The sequence below is a fragment of the Dermacentor albipictus genome, chromosome 2 (assembly GCF_038994185.2).
Source record: "Dermacentor albipictus isolate Rhodes 1998 colony chromosome 2, USDA_Dalb.pri_finalv2, whole genome shotgun sequence".
NCBI lineage: Eukaryota > Metazoa > Arthropoda > Arachnida > Ixodida > Ixodidae > Dermacentor > Dermacentor albipictus.
Window position 1 is genome coordinate 151,949,053 of NC_091822.1, and position 23,129 is coordinate 151,972,181.

General features: G+C 46.3%; 1 protein-coding gene across 2 annotated transcripts in view; it reads left to right on the forward strand.

Moving 5' to 3' along the window:
- Positions 1–11,783, forward strand: part of LOC135899856 (solute carrier family 12 member 9) — a 39,551-nt gene extending 27,768 nt beyond the window's left edge. The window contains exons 11-14 of one of the 2 annotated variants that reach the window (XM_065429246.1): positions 2,376–2,618; positions 5,190–5,444; positions 6,791–7,159; positions 8,730–11,783. In XM_065429246.1, coding sequence (XP_065285318.1) covers positions 2,376–2,618; positions 5,190–5,444; positions 6,791–7,159; positions 8,730–9,053 — 1,191 coding nt within the window. In that variant the 3' untranslated portion in view covers positions 9,054–11,783. The remainder of the gene's footprint in view (positions 1–2,375; positions 2,619–5,189; positions 5,445–6,790; positions 7,160–8,729) is intronic. The other variant, XM_065429248.2, reaches the window with a different exon arrangement.
- The last annotated feature ends 11,346 nt before the right edge of the window (positions 11,784–23,129 follow it).

The window sequence follows — 23,129 nt, forward strand, 5'->3', positions numbered from 1 at the left end:
ATGTTGCCAGGTGACAAGGCAGTCCTACAGGTCTGGATAAGCGCTTTGCAAGCTTTCACTCTGCTGTAAACAGTCAGTGTATATAGAAAATTATCCTGTAATAACAAGTTCGTGTTCTTACTAGTATGCTGAGGCTTTCAGTCTGCTCGTATACAAAAATCAGTGTACCAGACTGTATATAGTTTATAAATTACAACTAGGCGCGGGCGATCTCGACACTACCGGCACAGGCTGCTGATCGTGAGCGGCATGCGTCTTTTTTTCTGGGAGCATGAACATTCCTACTGGTCAGTGTACTGTGCTGAAAATATTTGGCTTGCACCTTATTGTGTGTATTGAGCTTATATACAATGTTGCTTTAAGCAAGAGCTGTAACTAAATTGCTCGGTTGCGTGGTCAGCACTTGTTTAATTATTGTGGAGCTCCCCAAAGAAACATTAACCTGCTAAGAAATAAGAACCAAACAGTTTTATTGGTTACGTGGCACTTAATTGTGAGTACACTTAGAATATGCTAGAAAATCAATAGCTGCTCAAGGTTACAATGCAGCATGAAAACAAATGGTGCAGATATAGTAACACTACGACTGAGTGCAGAAAAGTAAATGAACACGAATGCTCCTGCACTCATCGTTACAAAGCATGACTTTACACCTGTTTTGACACCTTGCTAACTCTATTTTCTTGTTTTTTTTTACTTTTGGCCTCTGGTTTTCAATTTATTCTTTTGCATAGTGGCACATTTTCATTGACATGTTCTCATGCAGCACGTTGGCCTTGATCGTGTCCTTGCTATCTTACAAGGATAACTTGGCTTGGATAAAATGTGGCTAACACGACTACAGCAAAGTAGAATTTTTGTACCCGGTTGCCCTGAATAAACAGCTTTGAAGATAAATGTCTTGAATTTCATGTCCAATATTTGCCATATTATTCCATTTCTATTTTTTGCATGTTGAAAGCTTGAGCATCAGAACCACCTGTAGATGAATGAAGTTGCACTCACAGTCAATGTTGTATAATCTTATAATTGTGACATGCTTTATATTTTCCAGTGCCCTTGCTCTAAAGAGCTCAACGTAATCATCATCATGATAATTATGATAATGATAATAATGCTGTTATCAATAACAATGTTGTTAATTAACAAATGTTAATATACTTCAATTTCTAGTAAACAGTGAAGAATTGTTATCTTAAAATTTTTCATTCTGACCATCGGTCCTTTCACAATGGTGTCATTTAGTCCCTAGAAGCAATCTGTATCAAGAAAAATAAATAAACAGAAGTAGAAAACTAGGGAGCAAATGTCCCACCTACAGGTATGCTACTTGTGCAAATCTGTGATAGCAGTCTGTTTTAAGCATAGAAAACTATTCAGCACCATTTAATACCTCTCTGTACTCCGTTCCATACATAGCAGTCAATGCTATGGAGGCTAGAGAGACTTCTTTCACTGGCTTCATTTGCTTTTGGAAATTGTTCGATGTCTTTTGACTGCAATTGCACACAATTGTTTTTATACAGTCTCAGTTTTAATCCTTAGAAACAAACACACTGTGGTATGTGGTTGCTGATGCAGTGTTTTAGATCATTTTTATTTTTGTTTTCTTTTCGGGTTATTTATTTGCAACCCGTCACGAGGCCCCTCACGGGCATTCTCGCGCGAGTGAACACTGTTGGCATGCAGCGAAGCATGGAAGGAACGTGCGGAGTGATAACTTTTGTTGACTGAACTTCTTGCATAGCTTCCACAACGTTGACTGCTATGTATGGAATGCAGTATAGTGTATGGCAATACGATGTGAAGTTCTTTCTCAAACAGCCAAGACATAAAAATACGATTTGACAGCTTGCAACATCTCTGACTGTGTGCTTTCACTTACTGCGAATCAGAGGAATGGGCCTGAAATAGTCATACTTCCACCTTGCACAAAGCGGTGGCAACTCTAGAGCAGCCGTGAAACGCTTGAAGCATTGGCAAAGCGGCGCCGTTTGCCCGTCTCTTTTATTCTACTACCGTGACCACAAGGTTACCCTCACGATGAAAAATGAGCACCTTCTTACTTTGAAAGAGAAAAAGGAAAAACAACAATGGAGCACTTCTTCGGTCTGTCTTCCTTGTGGCGTTTCTTCTCCACATGAACATATTCAATTGTGGTGATCACCAACTATCACCACGCCACATTGTTTTGGAATACTGTCTTCCTGTTAATTTCCATCTTGTTTTTATGCCTGTGAGATGTTTTATTCACAGGTCATTGCAGTGGATTGCAGAATTCTCCTCTAGATGCCCTTGCTGCTTGAAGATGTGTAATGTGTATTGAGCCGACAAACCTGTTCAAGCGAAGCCCTTGTTCTTTTTTCTCTGCACAGGTACGCAAGTACCTTCTCTTGCTGGACAGCCGCAAGGACCACGTCAAGTACTGGCGGCCACAGTTCCTGCTGCTGGTTGCCAACCCGCGCTCCTCACTGCCACTCATCCTGTTCGCCAACGACCTCAAGAAAAGTGGCCTGTATGTGCTCGGTCACGTCAAGGTCGGCTCGCCCAAAGAGTTCGCGGCCGACCCTGTCCTGGAGGAGTACCCCTACTGGCTTGCCCTGCTTGACAAGCTCAAGGTGCAGTGTGTTGGCAGGACAGCTGTGACCTGTTGGCCACATTTTTGTTTGCTTAGGCGGCGTCTACGAGTTTTGTCCCTTGAGAAAGTTTTCGCCATTTGGTCATAGCAGCTAGTCTAGACAGCTCAAGAACATATTCGGAAAGCTGTATATTTTGACAGGATTGCTTGTCTGGTTTGGCTAATTAGTGATTACGTAGTACAGTCGAATATTGATAATTCGAACTCGAAGGGGCCCGAAAATTTGATTCGAATTAAAGGAAGCTAATTGAATGGAAGACTACCTGCAGTGGCGCATCTGCACTGATCTACCACATGAGTGGGAAGTTCCACAAGATTTATTCACACGTATTTACAAATTACAGTCAGTTATTAGGCGTATCGGTGCTCGTAATCTGATATTAGACTGATAATAGACGGTGGGTGCACGTGTGTATCATTAAAGGAAACATACCACGTCCCGTGACGATTGCCCCTTCGAACTTTTGGTACGCTTTACTGCGTGACACTGCCGTATTGGGGCGAAACTGACTTTCGGGAACCAGCCCACACTCCAAAATCATTGGCAAGAATTACAATGGCATAGTCAGTGCCATTGCTAATAGCGGCGAATTGTTTCAATGAGAAACATGGTACCGAACAGCAAGAAGCTTGGTAGCAAACGCCGAATTAGCTAGACCTAGCGTTGCCGCAGTGCGGCAACAGCTGCCAGCGGGTCTGCGTGCGAGAGCCCTGGCTCGAGGCAGCGAAATAATTAAAGTGGCAGTGGTGGTGACTTTGATTAATGCCGTTTCTGACCTGCAGTCATGGCATGAAGTCCGGAAAATCAGACGGCGAAGGTTTTTCGTGTCCGAAATTTCAAACGTTCTTATATATTGACTCTGTGGGGTACATGGGGGTGCCGCGAAAGCGTTCGAATTATCAGGCATGTTCGAAAAATTGGGGGTCTGGAAAATTGGTCATTGACTGTAAAGGACACCCGTCACTAACATAACCAATTGGTGATGCGCGCCTGCACACGCCTGTGCATAAATGTCTGCCGTGGCCTTTTTCTTTTTTTCATTGCGCGCGGTGTTGAAGGGTCTCCCCTAAGCTCTTCCTCTATGGCAGTGTCAGAGAAATGATGGTCGGAGGTGTCGCCACATGATTTGGTGCGCTGGTGAGAGCATTGTCAGAGTGCAGTGTGTTTGAATTAACCGTTGCAAATGCTTGCTCGCTCGAATCACCGAGCGTTTTTGCTGATTGGAATACACATAACTTTGACGGGACCTCCATGCCAGTCTTCAAATAAATCAAAAGTTCTAATTAAGCGTGTTTGAATTAACGAGATTCAACTGTATGTGACGTCTCCAACATCCAACATACATACCCCCACCTGTATACATTCACAGCCTGTTCACCATAACAGAGAGGAGAGAAGCGGGTGGTGTACCACAGCGCCAGTATCTTCTATTCACTGTTGACTCCACCACCCCTAGTCCGCACTCTTTTTTGCTCCCTTTGTCTGCCCTGTGCTTTAAAACAGCAGGAAAAAGACTTACTAAGAGCCTACTGAAACTGCCCTTTGTTTACACTTCGTACATTCAATAAAGCTGCTCCCAGCCGCCATCCGTGGTTTAAACACTGATGAAAGGACCGAGTTGGCCCCGAAACTCCTTGAAACGTCGAGTTTCTTGGTTGGACATGTTGTTAACCAACCTAACTTTATAAAGGGTACATGATATTACTGCTGTGTGTGTGCTCATGAAGGTTTGAATGTCAGACTTGATGCAAACACCTATCATGATTCAGGATGGTGTACTTAAACGATGTGAGCTGCAGAGAGCAAATGCTGATGGTTTTTGGAAGAAGGTTGACTGCAGAAACACTTGCGAGAAAGTGCTGCTGAAAACAGCTTTAAATTTGCCTCCATGAGAAAAGGAAATACTCTTATGATGTAGCCACAGCTCCTCAAATGGGAGTTCATTTGATGATATGCTGAATGCTGTTCAATGCCAGAGTCTGTTATCACTGTTGGACTGCCGATATCAGATTGTTGGTTGCTGAACCTGTCGGGGTAGCTGAAAATTGGCAGGGGCTCGTACTCAGAGTGTGGTGCTACAGAACTGAGTTTGGCAAGCTCACTGCTGTGCATTCGAGAGTGGTGACAGTTCTTTAGTCATCATGCCCGTGCTCACCCTCGGGTCATTGTGTGTTGCTCACTTGAAGCAGTAAGAGGTTATATGAGAGCAGAAAACACGGCACATTGCATGCACGCACATGTAAAGAAACGAGACACCCGTTACCAATTGACACTCGAGACAAAAGATTCTGCAGTTTGTTCTATGCATGTGTAGAGAGCTGAATCCTTTCTTAGATGAAGAAACATCAAACTCCTTTCGTGGCTCACTACTTTTGAGTAGAATTCAGGCAACCAGCATAAACTAATGTTCAGTGGTTGGCTTTCATCTTCGGCTTTGAGTTCTACTGGATTTTTTTTTTTTAGAAAGATAGCTGGCATTTGTGATATGATTCTTTGCATTGTCTGTGGAAGAGAGACGTGACACGTTGGTGGCATGCATTGTCTAACCAGGTTAAGGCATTTGTGGAGGTGACCATGGCACAGTCCGTGCAAGAGGGGCTGCACCACCTGGTTCGCGTATCTGGCCTGGGAGCCATGAAGCCCAACACCATCCTGTTTGGCTTCTTCGACGACAGCCACCCGACGGACTTCTTTGACCAGAACAGCTCATTCAAGGACTTGCGAACTGCCAAGGTTGGTGTACGCCAGCAAAGATTCAAGGATGAGCATTGTCATACGGACTGTGACGAACAGACGGGCAGACAGGTGATGGTGAATCAAATGAATTGAAGCTCTTTATTGGTTGGAACTTCTGCCTTCTGAAGAAGCACTCCAACTTAGTGACAGCCTCAGTGGCAGCACGGTATTGCAGCTGCACATAAGGCGTTTTATGATTGATGTGTCTTACATTCGGGCCCTATTTATTGATCATTCTACGGGGTGATCATATTGAAGTGTTGTGGAATTTTTAAAGATCACTTGTACCAGATAGGATAGTTCTTGTCCATGAGCTGGATTATTCGAAGAGGTGGACATTACTATCACGAGAAGTCAAAACACATAGTAAACTAATCAACAATATTTTACTAATTAACTTCTTAATTAATAACATTACAGCACATATTGCAATTTACAAATTGTAGTCGGTGAGTTTGTAGTATGTATCCACTTGAAATGAAATGAATTTTAAGGATGATGACACCAGTTTTAAGGTATTGTTTCCCAAACTGTGGAAAGAAATACATGGGCGTTCCAGTTACTTTTGTTCTTCAATGCATAAAGGAGAGTTTTTTTGAAGAGTAAGCCCCGCCGCGCTGGCTGAGTGGCTATGGTGTTGCACTACTAAGCATGAGGTCACAGTATTAAATCTCGGTCACGGTGGCCGCATTTCAGTGGGGGTGAAATGAAAACATCTCTGTCCCATACGTCGGGGACAGGATAAAGATCTCCTGGTGGTAAAAATTAATCTGGAGTCCCCCACTATGGCGAGCCGCATAATAAATTTGCGGTTCTGGCTTGTAAAACACCAGAATTCGTCAAGAAGCAAGGGGAACAACGGCGCATTATTACGACGAGTTCGATGAAGCATACTCCGAAACTGGTGCTATTCTGGAAGTTCATTCCATTTGGGTACGCATAAGTAAAATCACTGGCTACAATTCATAAATAGCACTCATTTATTCTCTTCGGCTTCCTTCTGTTGTGAGGGGAATGCAAAAATGTCATATAGATGTGTGTTAAAGAACCCCAGGTGGTCAATCCTCTCACTATAACATACTTCATAGTTCCATTCCACATAGCTTGGGGTTGTAAAATTAATAGAATAAGTAAGACATGTTCAGATATAAAAGCTCTGTTCTCGTTACGAATCCTGAATTCATTACTACAGAAGCCTAATCTTTCGATTTAGCTTGACCTAATCTTTTCCTTTAGTATCCCTTTAAGCTTTAGAACACAACCTGAGTGTCGATAAGCTGAGATGGGAATAGTAATGCAGCGCAACGTGCAAAATACTGGGCAGAAATAGCGGCCTTGCTTCACAATTTCACACAACTATGCCCAGATGGTGTCATCACAGCTCTGTCCACTTCATCCTTGTCCTTACTTGGCAGGTGCGTGAGGAGGAGTTCCTGGGCCTGCGGGACGCATCAAGCCAGCAGCGGCCGCTGGGTCCAGCCGAGTATGTGGCCATGGTGTACGACTGCATGTTCTGGATGCAGAAGAACGTGTGCCTGGCACGCCACTTTCAGCATCTGGACAAAGCGTCGGTGGTACGGTCTCGCACGCGCCTCTACATTGACGTGTGGCCCCTGAACTTTCTGAACCCGGGAGACAGCCCCGGCGTCATCGACAACTGCTGGCTCTTCACCATGCAGCTGGCGTGCATACTGCACATGGTGCCGGGCTGGAAGCATGCCACCACACTGCGCATCTTCATGTGCATCGGGCCCTGCGGCGCAGGAGGCGACGGCGGCGAGGAGGTGTGTTCATGGCCCATGCTTTCACTTGCATCACTAAGCTGCCAACAGCGCAGAGCACGGGGGGCTTGGTTGTGTTCCAAAGGGATGGCTCTTATTGATAATGTAACTTTGGCATGTTGTGATGTCATCATTTCTCATTGTAGCTCACCACAGTAGCCCGTTCGCTGGGATGTTACACTGCGAAGCTTGAGGCCACGGGCTTGATCCCGGCCCCAGTGGTCATGTTTCGATGAGGGCAAAATTGACAAAATGCTTGTGCAGGTCAGAATTAATTCGAAGTCCTCTTGCTAGGCATGCCTCATAATCAGATTGTGGTATTGGTGTATAAAACTCCAGAATTAAAATTAAAAAGAAAGGAATCAGATTCCTTTTGTTCATCTTGTGAGGTACTAGACAGCAGCCTGATAAGAAAAAGAAAGCCTGTGGTTCTCTACTCTTGTGTCGTGTCTGCATGCCTCACCTCTTTTTTGCATAATGAATTCTTACCAACTAGCTCAGCTTTCTGTCGTTTTAGGCAACATAGCAGGCTTCATGGTGAAGCGCGCACTGTGCTTTAAGGAGTGATGCACACTGATGTTAGCCACGTGCAAACAAGGCTGTTGCGTGAGTGGGCTGTTTGACCTTCATTATCCTGATGGCTCCAAAGTTGTTAAACGGTTGCGTCTTTCTGTCTTTCTGGCGGAGACTTTTCTCGCTGACCAGTGATGTAGTGCAGACAAGGCCTTCACATCATGATAAGCATGCTCAGGCAGGTCAATTGCTGGATCTGCCTGCAGTAGTACTCCCATTCATTCACTTGCTTGCTTGCTTGCTCTATCTGTTATTTGGTGGGATTGGTTTAAAGTTTCATCTATCTTATTGGGAGTAAGCAAAGTAACAGACAATCCCTGCTCCAAAGCTGATGTACTATGCGACAGCTGTGGTTAAACAGATGTTCCCCGTCTTTTTTCTTCGCCGTGAAAGGCATAAGCTAAAATTCCCAGGGCTAATCTTGTACCCATAAGTATAGTCCATCAGTCTTATTGGGAGTAAGCAAAGTAACAGACAATGCCAGCTCCAAAGCTGATGTACTATGTGATACCTGTGGTTAAACAGATGTTCCCCGTCTTTTGTCTTCGCCATGAGAGGTACTGGCTAAAACTCCCAGGGCTAATCTTGTACACATAGACAAACACCTAAGAAAGTGGGTGGGAGAATGGTTGCCATGGTAGCTTAATTGGTAAGGCCACACACACAGAATGCTGAAGGTCCGTGTTTGATCCCCACCTGCGGCAAGTTCTCTTTTCATCCACTTTCGTGTCCGTTTTCATTACTAAATTTGTACAGTTCACTTAAAACATCACAGTTAACTTCCTCTATGCTTACTCGTGCACCATTGTTTCTTAATCTGTATGGTTGCGAGTAACGAAAAATTGAAATTGTGGATCCGCTTATACTTCTCGCCTATTGGCAGTGTACTAGTACATGAGTGTCGTTTCTTTGAAGCAGGCACCGATGGAATAGCCAGCATTGCGCATAACTACCACCTATAGCTACCACAGCCACATTTGTATTGTGCTCTTGGGAGCAGGTTGCTCGCCACCGGCGCCACTGGGAGAGCATGCTGCAGCTGCTGCGCATTGAGGCAACCATCAGCGTGGTGCTGTGGGACCACGTGGCGGGCCTGCTCGAGGGTCCGCGTGAGGACTACTTGCACGCCGTCAACGCCATGATCAAGCAGCACAGTCAGACGACGGCCGTGCTCTTCCTGTACCTGCCGCCACCCCCGCCCCCATCGGATGATGGCGACGCCCAGCGCCTTGCCTATCTCAGCCAACTGGACCTCCTCACGTCAGGATTACCGCCAACGTTGCTTGTGCATGGTATTTCGCCCGTCACTTCCACTACGCTCTGAACAATTGGTGGCGAGTGAAGGGAACGTGAGAGACAAGTGCCAGCGGCCATGGTAGCCCTGCGAACTTAGAGCAGAGACAGGTCATTCATTATCTGCGTGGCTGTCGCATTTCAAAGGCTGTGTGAACCTTTGTGCAGAGAGACTGCTTCATTCATAGTGTGCATGCATGTTCAAACCCTGTCAAGTACTGTTCAGGTGTGACAGAGAAAGCCTGTTATTGTGAAGCTCGAAGGAAGGTGAGAACAGTGGAAGCCCCTTTATTTTTGTGTGTCAGTTATGGGTATGTGAAGACTTTCAGCAAGTTGAGAGTGGGCCATTTCTTTTGTTTAAACACTGTCCATTTATGCTTTGCATGTGCTGTTTTGAAATGGGAATGTATCTTTTTGAGGTAGTGTGAAGCTGATGAACCAATCTCACTCTTTGAAGAAACTTGCTTTGCTTGCATCTATTCAACGAGCAGCTCCCGCTAAGCAGACTTCACGTTTGCTGCACCAGGCTCAAGAGTTTTGTGAGTAGTTTCGTAAAGCTAGCTGTGCGTTTGCGTCCATGCATATTTTGGAACCAAGAAAGGCACACGTCCGAGGCTCCATTGATGACTCATATACGCCGCCTTCTGTGAAATTTTTGCAAAGCACAGGTGCAAATACTTCTGGCTTTCATTGCATGCGTAGCATCACTTTTGATGTAGGGCAGTTTACACTGATAGCATACCCAAATGCTTCCACAAGACAAACTGCAATAATTTGGCCTGTGTTGATGTGTACGTGTGTGTGCATTGTAAATAATCAGGTTACCTATAAAGGACCTCAGTAGCGAGGAGATGCTTCATGTAGTGTTTTTAGGCCCGCTTTAATTTCATTGTTGTCCATAAGGCACATCTTTAGTCCCTCAAGTGATCTGGCATGGAAGCGTGTGATATACCTTCAAGGCTTTCTTGAGAATCTGGAGATGATGATGTTTTTCGCTTCTTTTTTGGCTTGTTTACACAGGGATGACCAGACAAGTTTGTGCAAGATTGTTGAAGTTATATTTTGTAGCCAACGCCGTTAGTTTCAACATAATGTGGTGACGAATTCAACTGAGATTAATCTGCACATGGTTTGCCCTCCTTAATGCGCTTTTGCTTTCGCTGTAGCAAGAAGTGCGCTGGGTTTGTGAATCGGTTGTGTAGACACATTTTCCTCTGAGTTTCCAGCGCCATGGCTTTACTAGTCTTCGTTTAAGTCCCAGCAGTCTGTTTTGTTGTTCTTTGTGGTGTTGCGAGATATTTATGTATGCGTGGCTTAAACAACATGTACACCTTCAGGTCACCATTGTGACAGGCTCGCTTCCTTCGTTTTTTCGTTCTTGCCTCTATACAGCTTCTTTTGTTGGTAACATTTAACTAATGGCTGAAGATGTATACATTTACTTGCACCATACTAGGGACTAACCAAACCATGCTCATGTGCCCGGCAAGCTCTTTTCTATTTCCGTGTACGCATGCACCTTTGCAGTGACTTATGGCAAAATGGAGCTGAGTCTTGTACATGTCCCTGCAATGCATGGGAAGAGTTTCGAGGCATGCTCATTACGCATTTGATGCACGAAAGTGGCACACACTGTATCTTTCTTTTTTCTTTTTTATCTGTGTGCCGACACCTTCACTGTTGTGATAGAGCGAGCGGTACCTGTGCGCAGCGATCAACGAATGAAACGTGATAAATGCAAGCGATGCACGTCGGGTTGGTGTGACGATGTAGATAAATATGAGCATGCGCAGTCTTCTTCTTCCTGTACTAAAGACGTATTTTTTTCTAGCGCATTGTCGCACGTCACACGCATTCTAAGTACAGCGAATGCGCATTATTGCATTTCATTTGTTGGGGACTGTGCATTACCTAGCAATACTTTGGGGGTGGGGGGAGGAGGCTAGGTAAAGCATGGTTGCGTGCAGGTAGTATACATAGTTGGTGCACTTTCGTTTCCCGAACTTAGTGGTGCTCTCTTTAACCTAGTGCCTTCTTCACGTATGTCAACTGTATACTCTGGAGCCATCTCCTTGCAGATATGGCAGCACAGCTTTTGTGCATTGTGCTGTGATGTGATTTTTGGGAGACATATCATGGATTGAGTGCATTTCCTTTTTGCATCTAAAACACCGAGTCACTCAGTTCTTGCGCTGTAACAGTAGTACTATTGGTGATGGAAAAACTTTCCTTCTCGGGCTTTCAGTCCTGGTGAGATGTGGTCGTGGATCTTGGCTGTGATTCCTTTCCCATTGCCCTCTCTAAATGATTTTACTTGTTTTAATTCATTGCACTTGTTTTCTTTGAAATGGTCGCCTGCGCTTCACTGCTTTAAATAAGTGTGTGAGAGGTTGTATATTTTTACTAATTACTAGGCTATCTGCACTTTGATGAAATGTGGTTTCGTATTTTTTTTTACTATTTTTTTAGTTATAATAACAAATTAACTTCCATATTTTACGTGTGCGCCCGCATTGTGTTAGATTTACAAGAAACGAAATTGTGGCCAGTTTCAAACTTTGTTGCACTAGAGGTTGTGCCTTGAAGTTTTGTTCCGAAAGGTTTGTCTTCATGATCTGAGAAAAAGAAAAAAAAAGAAAATGTGAAAAAAGAAAAAAGGCTGTAGTACCCTTGGTGGCTGTATAACTTGTCTATATACCATATTTAAAGATATTATTTTCTAGTTTTCAATGTTGTGTAGTAAAGAAATTTTTCTGACCTAGCGGTGTGTTTTATTTTTCATTGGAGGGAAGCTTTGACTGTGGGTTCGAATGAAAAAGGAGTTATCATATGATTAGTGCCAAACTGGCACGGGACAAATTAGGATAACAAGCAAGAAGAAAAAAGTGTGCGATTCTCCTGCTCATTTCTAGTATTTAAAATTTTCGAACTATTATTCTTTTTCTTTGTTTTGCAAGGCTGACTATTGTATCGCACTTTACATTGATTCATTTGTTTTGCATTTCCATTTATCACTTTTTGTTTTCATAACACCACCCAGTTCTTATCCAGCATTATATGTAATGGACAGATATTGAAGCACACCCACCTACATACAAAACAGAACAGAAAGCAGACAGGACAAGACCTCCTTTCTACTTTTTGTTCTATTTTGTGTGCCTGCTGGCGTGCTTCAAGGTCAGTACGTCATGAACTTCAACCAACTGACTCAACCTGCCATCTTGTTGCTTACCCCCGCAATGGTTTTGCAGCAGTATGGGAGGAAATCATTTCCCGTGTTATTTTTGCACTGACATGTGACAGTGCTTTAAGAACAGACTCAGCAGCAAGCATATGGAGATGTAGGATTGTTTTGCAGTGGCAAGTTTATTAGGCATTACTATAAAGGAATATGGAGGAGGAGGTCTCGGAGCATAAAGTTCTATGGGGACCTCCTGTTCGTAAAATAAAGGCGTAGTCAGCAGCGGCAGCAAGGGGGGACATGATGGGGGCGCTGCCGCCTCACCTACAAATTGTTTTCGATTGTCATGTCGCCGTTGCTACACAAACAAATTGGCAAAAAGAGTGCATCACTTTCATATAAAAGGAGGTGTACAGGTGCATCTAGGTGAGCGAGAAAGGTAGGGAAAGGTTTACGGAGTCGAGTCTGACAACTTGAAGCAAAGTTTGGATACGGGCTAGTTGGTATTCCATGGTATCAATCATCACTTACAGCGCAGACATACAGCGCATACATACAGCGCATACAAAAAAGGATAACGAAGACAAGCGCTTGTCTTAGTTGTCCATTTTTGTCCCTTGTCTATGTATGCGCTGTAAGTGATGACTGACAATTTGGGCAGGAACCACTCGTGATGCCAGTAAGAGACGGAAACCGGCGTGGAGGTTTGCGCCTATCGGACTCCTTCGTTGCCCCTGCTGGCTTCGAGTTTTACGCTTGTCGGAGCAGGTTATCTCCTGTTTAGCAGCCATGCTAGTAACGCTATGTGAAGTGCTTCCATAACCCAGGCGTTTCAAGAATGCAAGGTGCCCGGCATGACGTTGTGGGCCCACCCATGGCGTGCCTCTCCCGCATTCCGGATCATATTTAATCAGCAGCACCGTGTCGATCACGAGGCTGCGTGTTGCGGAAGCTCTGTAAAGTGAATCATCGGGGACATTACTGCTGCCCGCCTAGTCGTCATCGCTACCTGTGGGCACCACGATTCGCCGACTCTCGTCTACAGAACGCGTTCAGGCCCGTTGCCCGGACCCCACCCACAGTGAACGAGAAAGCTTTCCGATAATTACTCCGAAAATTTCATCTTGTCGCAGCTCCCCGCAGCCCACATCCGGCCACCAAGAGGGAATGTGTTGTCACCAGGGCTGTGCGAATGCTCGAACAACACCGAATCGGGAAGTGAACATTCGAATAGTTTTGGCGAATCTAATAAATACTATTCGATATTTCGAGTATTCGCAATGTGGAGACCCGCGCAGTGCCCCGTGCGCCGCGGATTGCTGCTGGCCCCACATTTAACTCACGGAAGTGTGACCACACCACCATTAGGCATGAGGGCAATGCAAATAATACAAATAATACAACGAATATATATATATATATATATATATATATATATATATATATATATATATATATATATATATATATATATATATATATATATAAGCCCACGTGACACGTCCCCGCTTGCGCGCCGTGATTGCACTGCTCCCAAGCGTTCCACGCACGAACTCATAAACGAACATAACGTTTAGCAAGGTGTGCTGCCGCTGCGTCTGCTTATCGCTATTATGAACCGCCGCGAGGGAAGCACATGACTGGCGTAAATCGCAGAGCCAACGAATTCGTCAACTCCCTGTCGCATTTTAAGCGGCAGTGCACCCTGCTAGATGCTATGTTCGTTTGTACGCGGAAAGTTTGGGAGAGCTGCAATCAGGGTGAGGAAGCGGACATGTCACGTGGTATTTTTTTTTGTATTTCCCGGACATCCGCAGTAAGCTGAAGAACACTAGTACTTAACAGATAGAAAGTTAAGAACTGTCTAATCTGACGTTTTGCAAAGCGTGCTACAACTTTCTAATCGGAATTTTTTGCCTAACTTCGCTGCTTCAGAAGTTGGTTAATTAATCTGGACTAATTATCTAATTAAGCAAATACAGAAATACAGCGTGACACATTACATACTAAAGTGAGCGACATGCATTTGGTCGCGTCATCTTAGAGTGCACGGGCATATTTTTAAACTCTGGCTACAGTTAGCTGAAACATCCTGTGTATATATATGATGCGTCTTTCGAGAATCACCGACGCAACCGTTGCTGACCTTGTAATGTTTGGGGTCGGGCATGCAATAGATGGTACGTAGCTTGCCCATGCCGTAGTCCACCTCACCCACGCTGAGGACCTTGTTGAAGGTAGAGACCTATTCTCATCGAGAACGAGGAATATGGGATTTATTTGCAACATCTACATGAGGACGTTACAGTTCAACAGTCTAGCATGACTGAAAGAGAATGCCCACTGGACAGCCGACGACGGCTGCTTAAATATACTCTGTCCTCCCTAGATCCCTACGTGAGGGAAAGCGGCCGTTCAACCATCGAACGATGGGAGCGTCCAAAGTCATCGTCGCCGACCCGCCTTTGAGGGGGAGGGTTCTCACAGACAAGGGTCCTGTCCCGAGCAGGCGCCTCTTGATCCCAGCGTTGACTCCGCAGACAGTGGCCGCCGAGTTTGTCCATTGACTGACGACTTCTAAGAAGCGTGAGACGGCGCCACAAAACTTCTTATTCCAGGAGTTCCCCCGCTCCAATCAAACCGTGAAGGCGACGACGACTCCACAAACAATACTTGGTCCACCGAACCCGTCTAGACATCGCGGCGTCGTTTGGTTGGCGACGCGGCGCATTGTGGTCCTTACAAAGCGAGTCGTCGCAGCAGACATGGCGGCGCCGATGGGCTGCTGACTCGGCGCATTGTTGTTTTCCCTAAGCGAGTTATCGCAGCGGGCCGGGCAGGTTTCGTCGGTCGCTTCTCCTCTAGTTCGCCAGCCCCCGCAGGCCTTTCGTAACAACCTGCACTTATGTTTTGCGAATGTGTCAAAAGACAGTTCCTCGCGTGATTCCTTTAGATTTGCACATAGGCGGAAAGTTTTCATTTTCCTGGGAAGGGGGGGGGGGGTGTGTGGCTGGCGTCCGACCAGCCTTCCGAACCTTACCCGAGTGTGTATATATAAATAAATAAATAAATATCAGCGATATATATATATATATATATATATATATATATATATATATATATATATATATATATATATATATATATATATATATATATATATATAGACGAGAAAACAGCGTGTTAACCGAGGGGCCAGACTTTTATTAAGCATATCATAAGAAGCCAACAAACACTCAAACCACGAAAAACACAGGGTAAATTGCTTGTACTTACTAAATGAATTAAAAGAATGATAAATTAATGGAAATTAAAGTGGATGACAAACAACTTGCCGCTGGTGGGGAACTATTCCACGTCTTTGCGCATTACGCGTGCGATGGTCTCCCAATTGAGCTACCGCTGATCCACTTTCTTCCATGGGTATTTATGTTTCCTACTAGAGCCCTGGCAGTGTTAGCCAGCGTCACTATTCACAAATCTCGGCGGCGGATGCGGAACATACTTTCTGCCGGAGGTGTCACGAGTACGTGATCTTTTTGGGTGAAGGCACAAAATTCTGCGTCACAAGATTCTACCCCGAGATATACGAGAGCGATACATGCAAGCCATGCAAGTCTGCTAGAGCCATCCTTCAGCACATGTTGTGGGGATGTAAAACATATCCAGATAAAATGGAAGCCTCCCCGGAAAACCTACGGCCGCCATGGTCAGCCGCACTGCTCGGCTCAGAACTCCAAGACCAACTATGGGCCGTCCAGCGAGCTATGGAGGCCGTACGGAAGCAACAGCTCCCCGTGGCCATCTAGGCGGCCCCTGGCCCGGGCTTCCCAATCGCCGGATTCCAACTAAAGTTATCTCACTCACTCGAGATGCCGCCGCCACCAGCGCATCTCGTGATTTCGTCAAACCTAAGCTTACAGCTTTGCCCCTTTCCTGCGGGCGCACGGAACTAATTTCGCCCATGGACGCGTCTGGGAGGGGAACGCGGAAGGGATCGCGAGCTCTGTGCGGGCGCTGAGCCGTGGAGCTCGCCAACATCGTCGCCGCCGTCCCGGATGTCTGAGCACGACGCGACGGAACAGAGAGCACCTGGCCAACGTCGAAACTACAAAGCTGGTACGTATAATGCACGTGCGGTGCAGAGCACTTATAACCCAGACGGTGCGGTGCCTTCCGGGCCGCCAGCGGCAGAGGACGATTCCGCTCAACGAAGTGCACTTAATTCGCCTTGCACGAGGCGGCTGGATGAATATACCGTTGAGCTGCTTTAGTGCCCGCGGGACAGGCCTACAGGTGTTGGGAGAACTGTGAATAATCACTCGTATGTGGCAGTTGCTAATTTGTCTCCGCGTGGCTGTGTTAGCTGTAATAATGTACAAGAACGAGAAGTTGGCCGAGTTTGGACGACTTTGAACCAGTTAAGCTTTTGACAGCGAGTAAGCGGAAGGAGGCGGGTCGAGGTGTGGCCCGTTTCGTCCGTAGTAAATCTCCGGAACGCTGAGCTCGACGAGCGAACGACTTGTTTTGCATTTTTTTGTTTCCGCGTGGTTAAGCTTGATGTTCAGTTAGTGACACTGAATCCAAAAATTGGGAAGCGAGCTTTCTTAACTAACTTATTTAAGCGTAGGTTTACGGTGTGACACCGTAGCTTATTTGATCACGCTTGAGCTGTTGCACTCCCGTTGTTTCGAAAGCGGGCGAAATTTTGAGGTATAGTTACACCTACGCAGATGGAATAGTTAACCAATGAGATTCAGCAGAGTTTGTAAGTATGACCCACTCGTTGTTGATGCGTTCAGACTTGTGCAAACTCCCGTTAACATGTAGCTGCTTAAGCCGAAGCTTCGAATATACCGAACAATGTGCAAGAGCTTGGTTGGTCTGCCGTAGTAGTTGACGTGCAAAAAGATTCCGCTTAACACGAACTGCCCATTCGGTTAAGCCGAACATCTGCAGCCGTCACGAACTTGGCTCCGCAGCCTTCTCGCTTCAGCAAGAAGCAAAAGTTGTTTCTCTCGACATGAGCAACCATGTCGGTGCCTACAATGATGTCAGAACTTGAGAGGTCATCTAGTTGCCTTAAAGGGAGACTAAAGATAAATACTCAATCACTTTTAGGAGCAGTGGCCAAGTGGGTAGGACGCCCGATTCGGCTACGGGAGGTGCGTGGCTCGATTCCCACTATCGCACAGCCACTAGTTTGTCGGACCGGTACAAGCAGAACCTCGGGCAGGCGTCAGACCATCCAGGAGTGCGTTTCGTTCGTACAGACCGCCATGCTTGCTGTGAAAGAACCAATCACCTCTGATTTGTAAATTATTCCTACAGAGCTCCATTTTCGCAGTACTAGACGTATTACGGAAAAATAAATGAAGGTGCCATTTTTAATGCGATTAGCATTCTCGGGGTACCTCACGCACTTTCCGGGTGCTATCTATCTATCTATCTATCTATCTATCTATCTATCTATCTATCTATCTATCTATCTATCTATCTATCTATCTATCTATCTATCTATCTATCTATCTATCTATCTATCTATCTATGTCATTAGCCGTTTTTCCGGAGACTGGTTCTCTGCGTATGTGGCACTGCGTAACTACGTTCCGCTCTTCAACGAACCTCGTCGACGCCGACATGACTCGCTGGAGCTGGTGGGCTGGTTATGCACCGCTCTTCAGTGAATATCTTTCACTCCGACTCGGAACCTTGTGTATGCCCCACTCCGTCTGTGCTGCTCTTCAACGAACCTCTTCGGTACCAATTTGGTTTAGTGGGTATGTGCCAGTGGTGATGTCCCGCTCTTCTATACGAACGTCTTTGCCACCAACCAATGTAACTATATAGGTAATCGCAACTGGGAATGTGCCTGCTCCATAATGACAAAAACGTATCCCTTTAATTTCTCCGATGCTCGGTAGAATCGAACCCGCGCCGAGCGCGCACTTTACGTCGGCGCCGATAGGCAGCGCAGCGTGCGCCGCAAGAGAGGAGGAGCCCGGCTGCATTTTGACCATTTTGATTTCGCGACGGGGAAATTTCGACCAGTCGAATGTACCGATAGAAAACCTTTAGAAATTTATTCCGTGCCGGACAGAATCGAATCCACTTCACACGCGATTTCCTGAAGGACAGTGGCAGCCCGACGCGCGAACAAACTGCGCCACCAGTGCACTGGGTACGTGCCGCTCTTCGATCAACCTCTTGTCAAACTGGGTCACTGAGTACATGTACCTTTGGGTGTGTAGCCAGAGGGGGAACAACGCGCATCGTTTGCATGCGGCACGCCACGCATCTCGAAGGCCATGTGCAGACTTCTCGGCAGCGCTACTAGATGGCGCAGCGTGTCCGGAAAGAAGCGCGAGAGAAGAGCCCGGCTGCCGCACGATGCCTTTCTCAGCACATGCGTCGGCGCGACGTGTATTCTGGAGCCCAGGCGCTGGCTTCGCGGCGCCGCCGCTTTAAGGCGCATAGCTGTTCATTGGGAATAGAGTTGGCTCGACCCTTATGAAGCCAAAGTTGCGTCAAGGTACGCCATCTTGGGCGCCGAAGTTATGCGGTAAAGCCACTCCCCGTACGCGTAGGAGCTGTGCTCGCGCGGAAATGCCATGGATCAGCGCTTTCTTTTTTCACTTTCTTATCGTTCTTTATTTGGGAGTCCAAGTTGATCTGCCATCTCAGTATTACGAGCCTGGATTTTACGCTTACGTGCCTTGTCATCTGATGCGCATGGTGACAACGCCTGTGAACCTTTCCAATTTTTATGTAAAGCGTCGAATATGAAGATTAGTTATGATTCTTATTTGGCATGCATGTAACCACGGCTCGCGACAGCTGAAAGACGTGAATGCGCGTATTCAAGAAAGAGGGCTATCGCGTCCAACATTCCTCGTGTTTAAATTAAGGAAGCTAAATATGATTCAGATAAATGACGCGAGGAACGGCATGCACTCATACATTGTTCGCATTGACCCCTGCAATACTATGTTCATTATAACGACGACAACATATCATTGTCCTGCTTTACAGTGTCACGGGCAAATTTCGCCATGTTATGGGCCTCATATGTAGCAGACAACCGTGCTGACTAAGACTGCGCGCGTTACATGTTTATTATACGAGCAAGGTTCACGTGGCTACATCGAATTCTGAAACTTCTGCAGCGCCGTGCTTAGATATTAAACATAAATACGTTTTTTTGTACACTTTATCATACTGAAAGAGCTGTCAGTGCGTCCTGTGACACTGATTGCGAAATTTATGCGAGATATAACACCTGCGAACACGCATCTCCCGATCATCAGCATCGAGGAACAAGCAACAAGATTATAAAACTTGTCAGAAACACTTAGGACGGCTTACGTGTGGCAATACGAAAGCATTATATCGTTTGTATAACCTCTGAACTTCATGAACGCGCTCACTTTTTACACTCATGACGTGGAGCCACCTCCTTCCCATTGGCTACACCGTCACGTGCCCTATGACGCACGCAGTAGGCCACGCCTTTAGTCAGCCAGATGGCTGCCACGTGACGTATGCAATGACGCGCGCGCTATAAGCACACCTTTAGTCAACCAGAACTGTGGAGCCGCTACGGAGCATGCCAATGTTGGCCACGTTGCGCTTGAAGGCGTTAGGCATTGCTACACCTGTTGTTCTACTCGGTTTAGTTATTAATGGTCATCTCTTCGAACCCGTTTCTATTTGCTCTTCAGTAAAACAAGGATACCCGATGTCCCCACTACTATTCGCCCTTTACCTGGAATGGCTATGCTTAGGCGTAATTCAGTCGAGTTACATCCATGGCTTTAATATACTGGGTGATGAAGTAAAGGTGTTAGCTTATGCAGATGGTCTAGCGTTCTTCTGCACGGATAAGCCTAGCATTAAAAATGTATCCACAATAGAGGAATTTGGCAGCCTATCAGCAGCACGAATGAACTCGTCGAAAAGGTTGGGCTTATGGTTTGGCTCATAGTGATATACACCAGAACAGTTTGCAGGCATTAGGTGAACTGATGTTCCGCTAAGTGGCTTGGCGTGTCGCTAGACGCATATGAATTAAGCGCACACTATTGGAAAGAACGTGTTTCGGTCCTGCAAAGTTACGCCCAGACATTCGTTCCACACCGACTTTCTATTTTTGGAAAAGTCGAAGCCTGCAATAAGTTTCTGGCAATAAAAATTTACGTTTTATTGCAAGTTATTCATTGTGCCAGGCTCTACATTCAACGCTTTCACCGAATCTTTGCAACCTTCGTATGGTCTTCCGCTTTTGAGCCCATGAGGCGAGACAATATTTTTAGGCGAGCTATAGTGAATGTCGCCTGGGCTTAGTACTCTTTATACGCGGCAAATAGTGTCTTATTCCTTCTTTCTACGCAATACTTCGCATCCTATATTTGGGTATAATTTCACAACTATCTGCGACTGACGCGGGCTAGAGCGGCGCAGGGTAGAGTTATTGTATAGGTAGGTCCAAAGGTATGAATGAATAGAATTTGTTGAGCTAGTGCGCTATAGCCTGCTACTCTGCAATGGGGAAGAGGGAAGGGGAGTGAAAGTACTGGGATGGGTGATAATGATAAGAGAAGTGGTGAGTGCCTATGTACATGAGACAGTTTTCTCGCTAGAGCCGCTCGTCGAGCTTGGTGTCCTGCAGAAACTTCAACAATACTTTTGTTGCACGCATTGAAATTGCAGTGTCAGGCCATGGGCCGAGGATAGCTTCCTCCGACGGTAGTTGTCTGCCAACGCTGGCTAGGAAACTGTCTAACGTACTTCGCTCTAGCATATATGCTGGGCAGTCGCACAGTACGTGTTGCAGTGTTTCGGGCATCTGGCAGTGTTCGCAATCAGGGCTGTTCGATTGGCCGATGAGGTTTGCGTAGCGATGGGTGAAAGCAACGCCGAGCCGAATCCTGTGTAGCAATGTTGTTTTGCTCCGTGTAAGCTTCGGGGGCAAACAGAGTTTACCGTCTGTGTCAATCATATGTAGACGTCTGTGAATGTTGTCATAGTGGGCTCTGTAAGCCTTTGTAAGGTCCTGCATGAGTGCCTTGATCATGGAGTTGGTGTCAGGTCGCGAGTAGGCAATCCGTACTTCATCAGAGGAAGAGGAGGCCGATCTTGCCTCACTGTCAGCGAGTTCATTGCCAAAAACACCACAATGGCTAGGCACCCATTGAAAGGTGATCACGTGGCCACTTAACTCGGCACTGTGATGAAGTTCGACGATTTCCAGCACGAGCAGATAGCGTGGTCCTTTCTTTACAAAGTATTTTAGCGCCTGTAGCGCTGATTTGACATCGCACAATATCGTCCATTTATGGGGTGTCTGCGTTCTCATAAAACGGAGAGCCTCCCGTATTCCCACAAGTTCCGCAGCCGGAGATGTCGATTTGTGGTCTAATCGAAATCGTCGAGTAATTCCAAGTTGTGGGATGACAAATGCGGCCGTTGTGGCAGATGGCGTGACCGAACCATTGGTATATACTTGTACAGTCCCACTATATAATGTAAATATTTGGGACAGGGCCCAAAGGTAGCATATACAGTAACTCTAGCGCAGGGCAGGAGGAGGTCATTTCTTTACCTCTCGCACTAGAGGTAAAAATCAACTAGCGCCAAAATACGTCTCCATCTGCATGCTCTTTACATGCGCACAACAAAATAAAAAAGAAATGAGAGAAAGAAAAGCGGAAGTTCGTCCACGTCAGAGGGAAACGAACAATTTCGAACAAAGATGTATGACCAGTACTGCCGTTCCGATCGCAACAAAAACGTAAAAGCTCTTCCTTTCGGCGATTTCTTGCGACGGGGCACGCTTCTGCGCCGCTCGGAAAATTGCTATAGTGAAGCCACCCCTTTCCCCATACGAGGGCCGCGTAAGCCCCCGCTCGAAGAACCTAATCCCTGCGCACGCACCCGCTACAGCAGAGGGCTTTAGAACAAAGCCGCAGGCATCGTGCGCGTTTCGTCCTCTCCGTAGTTAGAAGGGATTTATGATTGTTGACCTCGGCACAAGTGCTCCTCGAGGGAACTCGGGCGAACTGCGCGGGGAGACAATGCATGGGCAGCAGCGCTCTATGTGCGAAGAGGACACGATGAAAAAAAAAATTACCTCTCGTTTTTTTTTTTTGTTGTTTCCTCCCCTCTATATTGTCATAAACATCCGTGCCGTCTGACGTCGCGGTGATATCAAGCTCGATTCTTCTTCATTTGTTTCTTTGAACTCTTTCTTCCGCTATTAAAAGCAGGAGCGGTTGCACACACGGCCTACGCGAAGAAAATCTGAAAAGAAAGTGAGAGCGCAGTTCACCGCGCCGTGGACTATACAGCCTCTTCTTGTTGCGTTTCGCGAAAGCGTTTCACCGCTCAAAGTACGACCAAGAATTCCGAGCAAATCGAGCAGACGGGGCCCGTTCGAACGCTGTGTGACGTACTCGTTCGGTCGTTGATTTCATTCTGTTTTGTCTCTCTTGAGGACGCGACATCATAAGCCTTCTGTTCTTCGGTCCAAACGCTTCGCCGCACTGCTTCCCTCTAGAAGGCGTGTCCTTGCGCCTCGCGCAGCAAATCGTCTGTCTCCATTCGCAATGACGTCACGTTCTCAATGAGCCTCAATATGGAGGACGGAATATGGGAGTATGCGGAGCGGGGGGGGGGAGGGGGGGGTTGAAGCTCCAGAAGTTTTCGCTGGTCGGCCCCGGGGCGACTGCGCTTTAGCGTCACAAAATGAGCGCGGTGACGTCACGTCCGGTAAGACGCTAAGGAGGGAAGAACGAGCGTGATTCGTCCTTTCACTGTGTAGATGAAAACAGAACAAAAGAAAGGGGAAAAAAGCATTAAGCGAGTGCGTAAGGCTCGCGTCTGAGCGCCTTGATAAAAGAAGTGGTGCCGACAGAGGCAGCCTGTTGA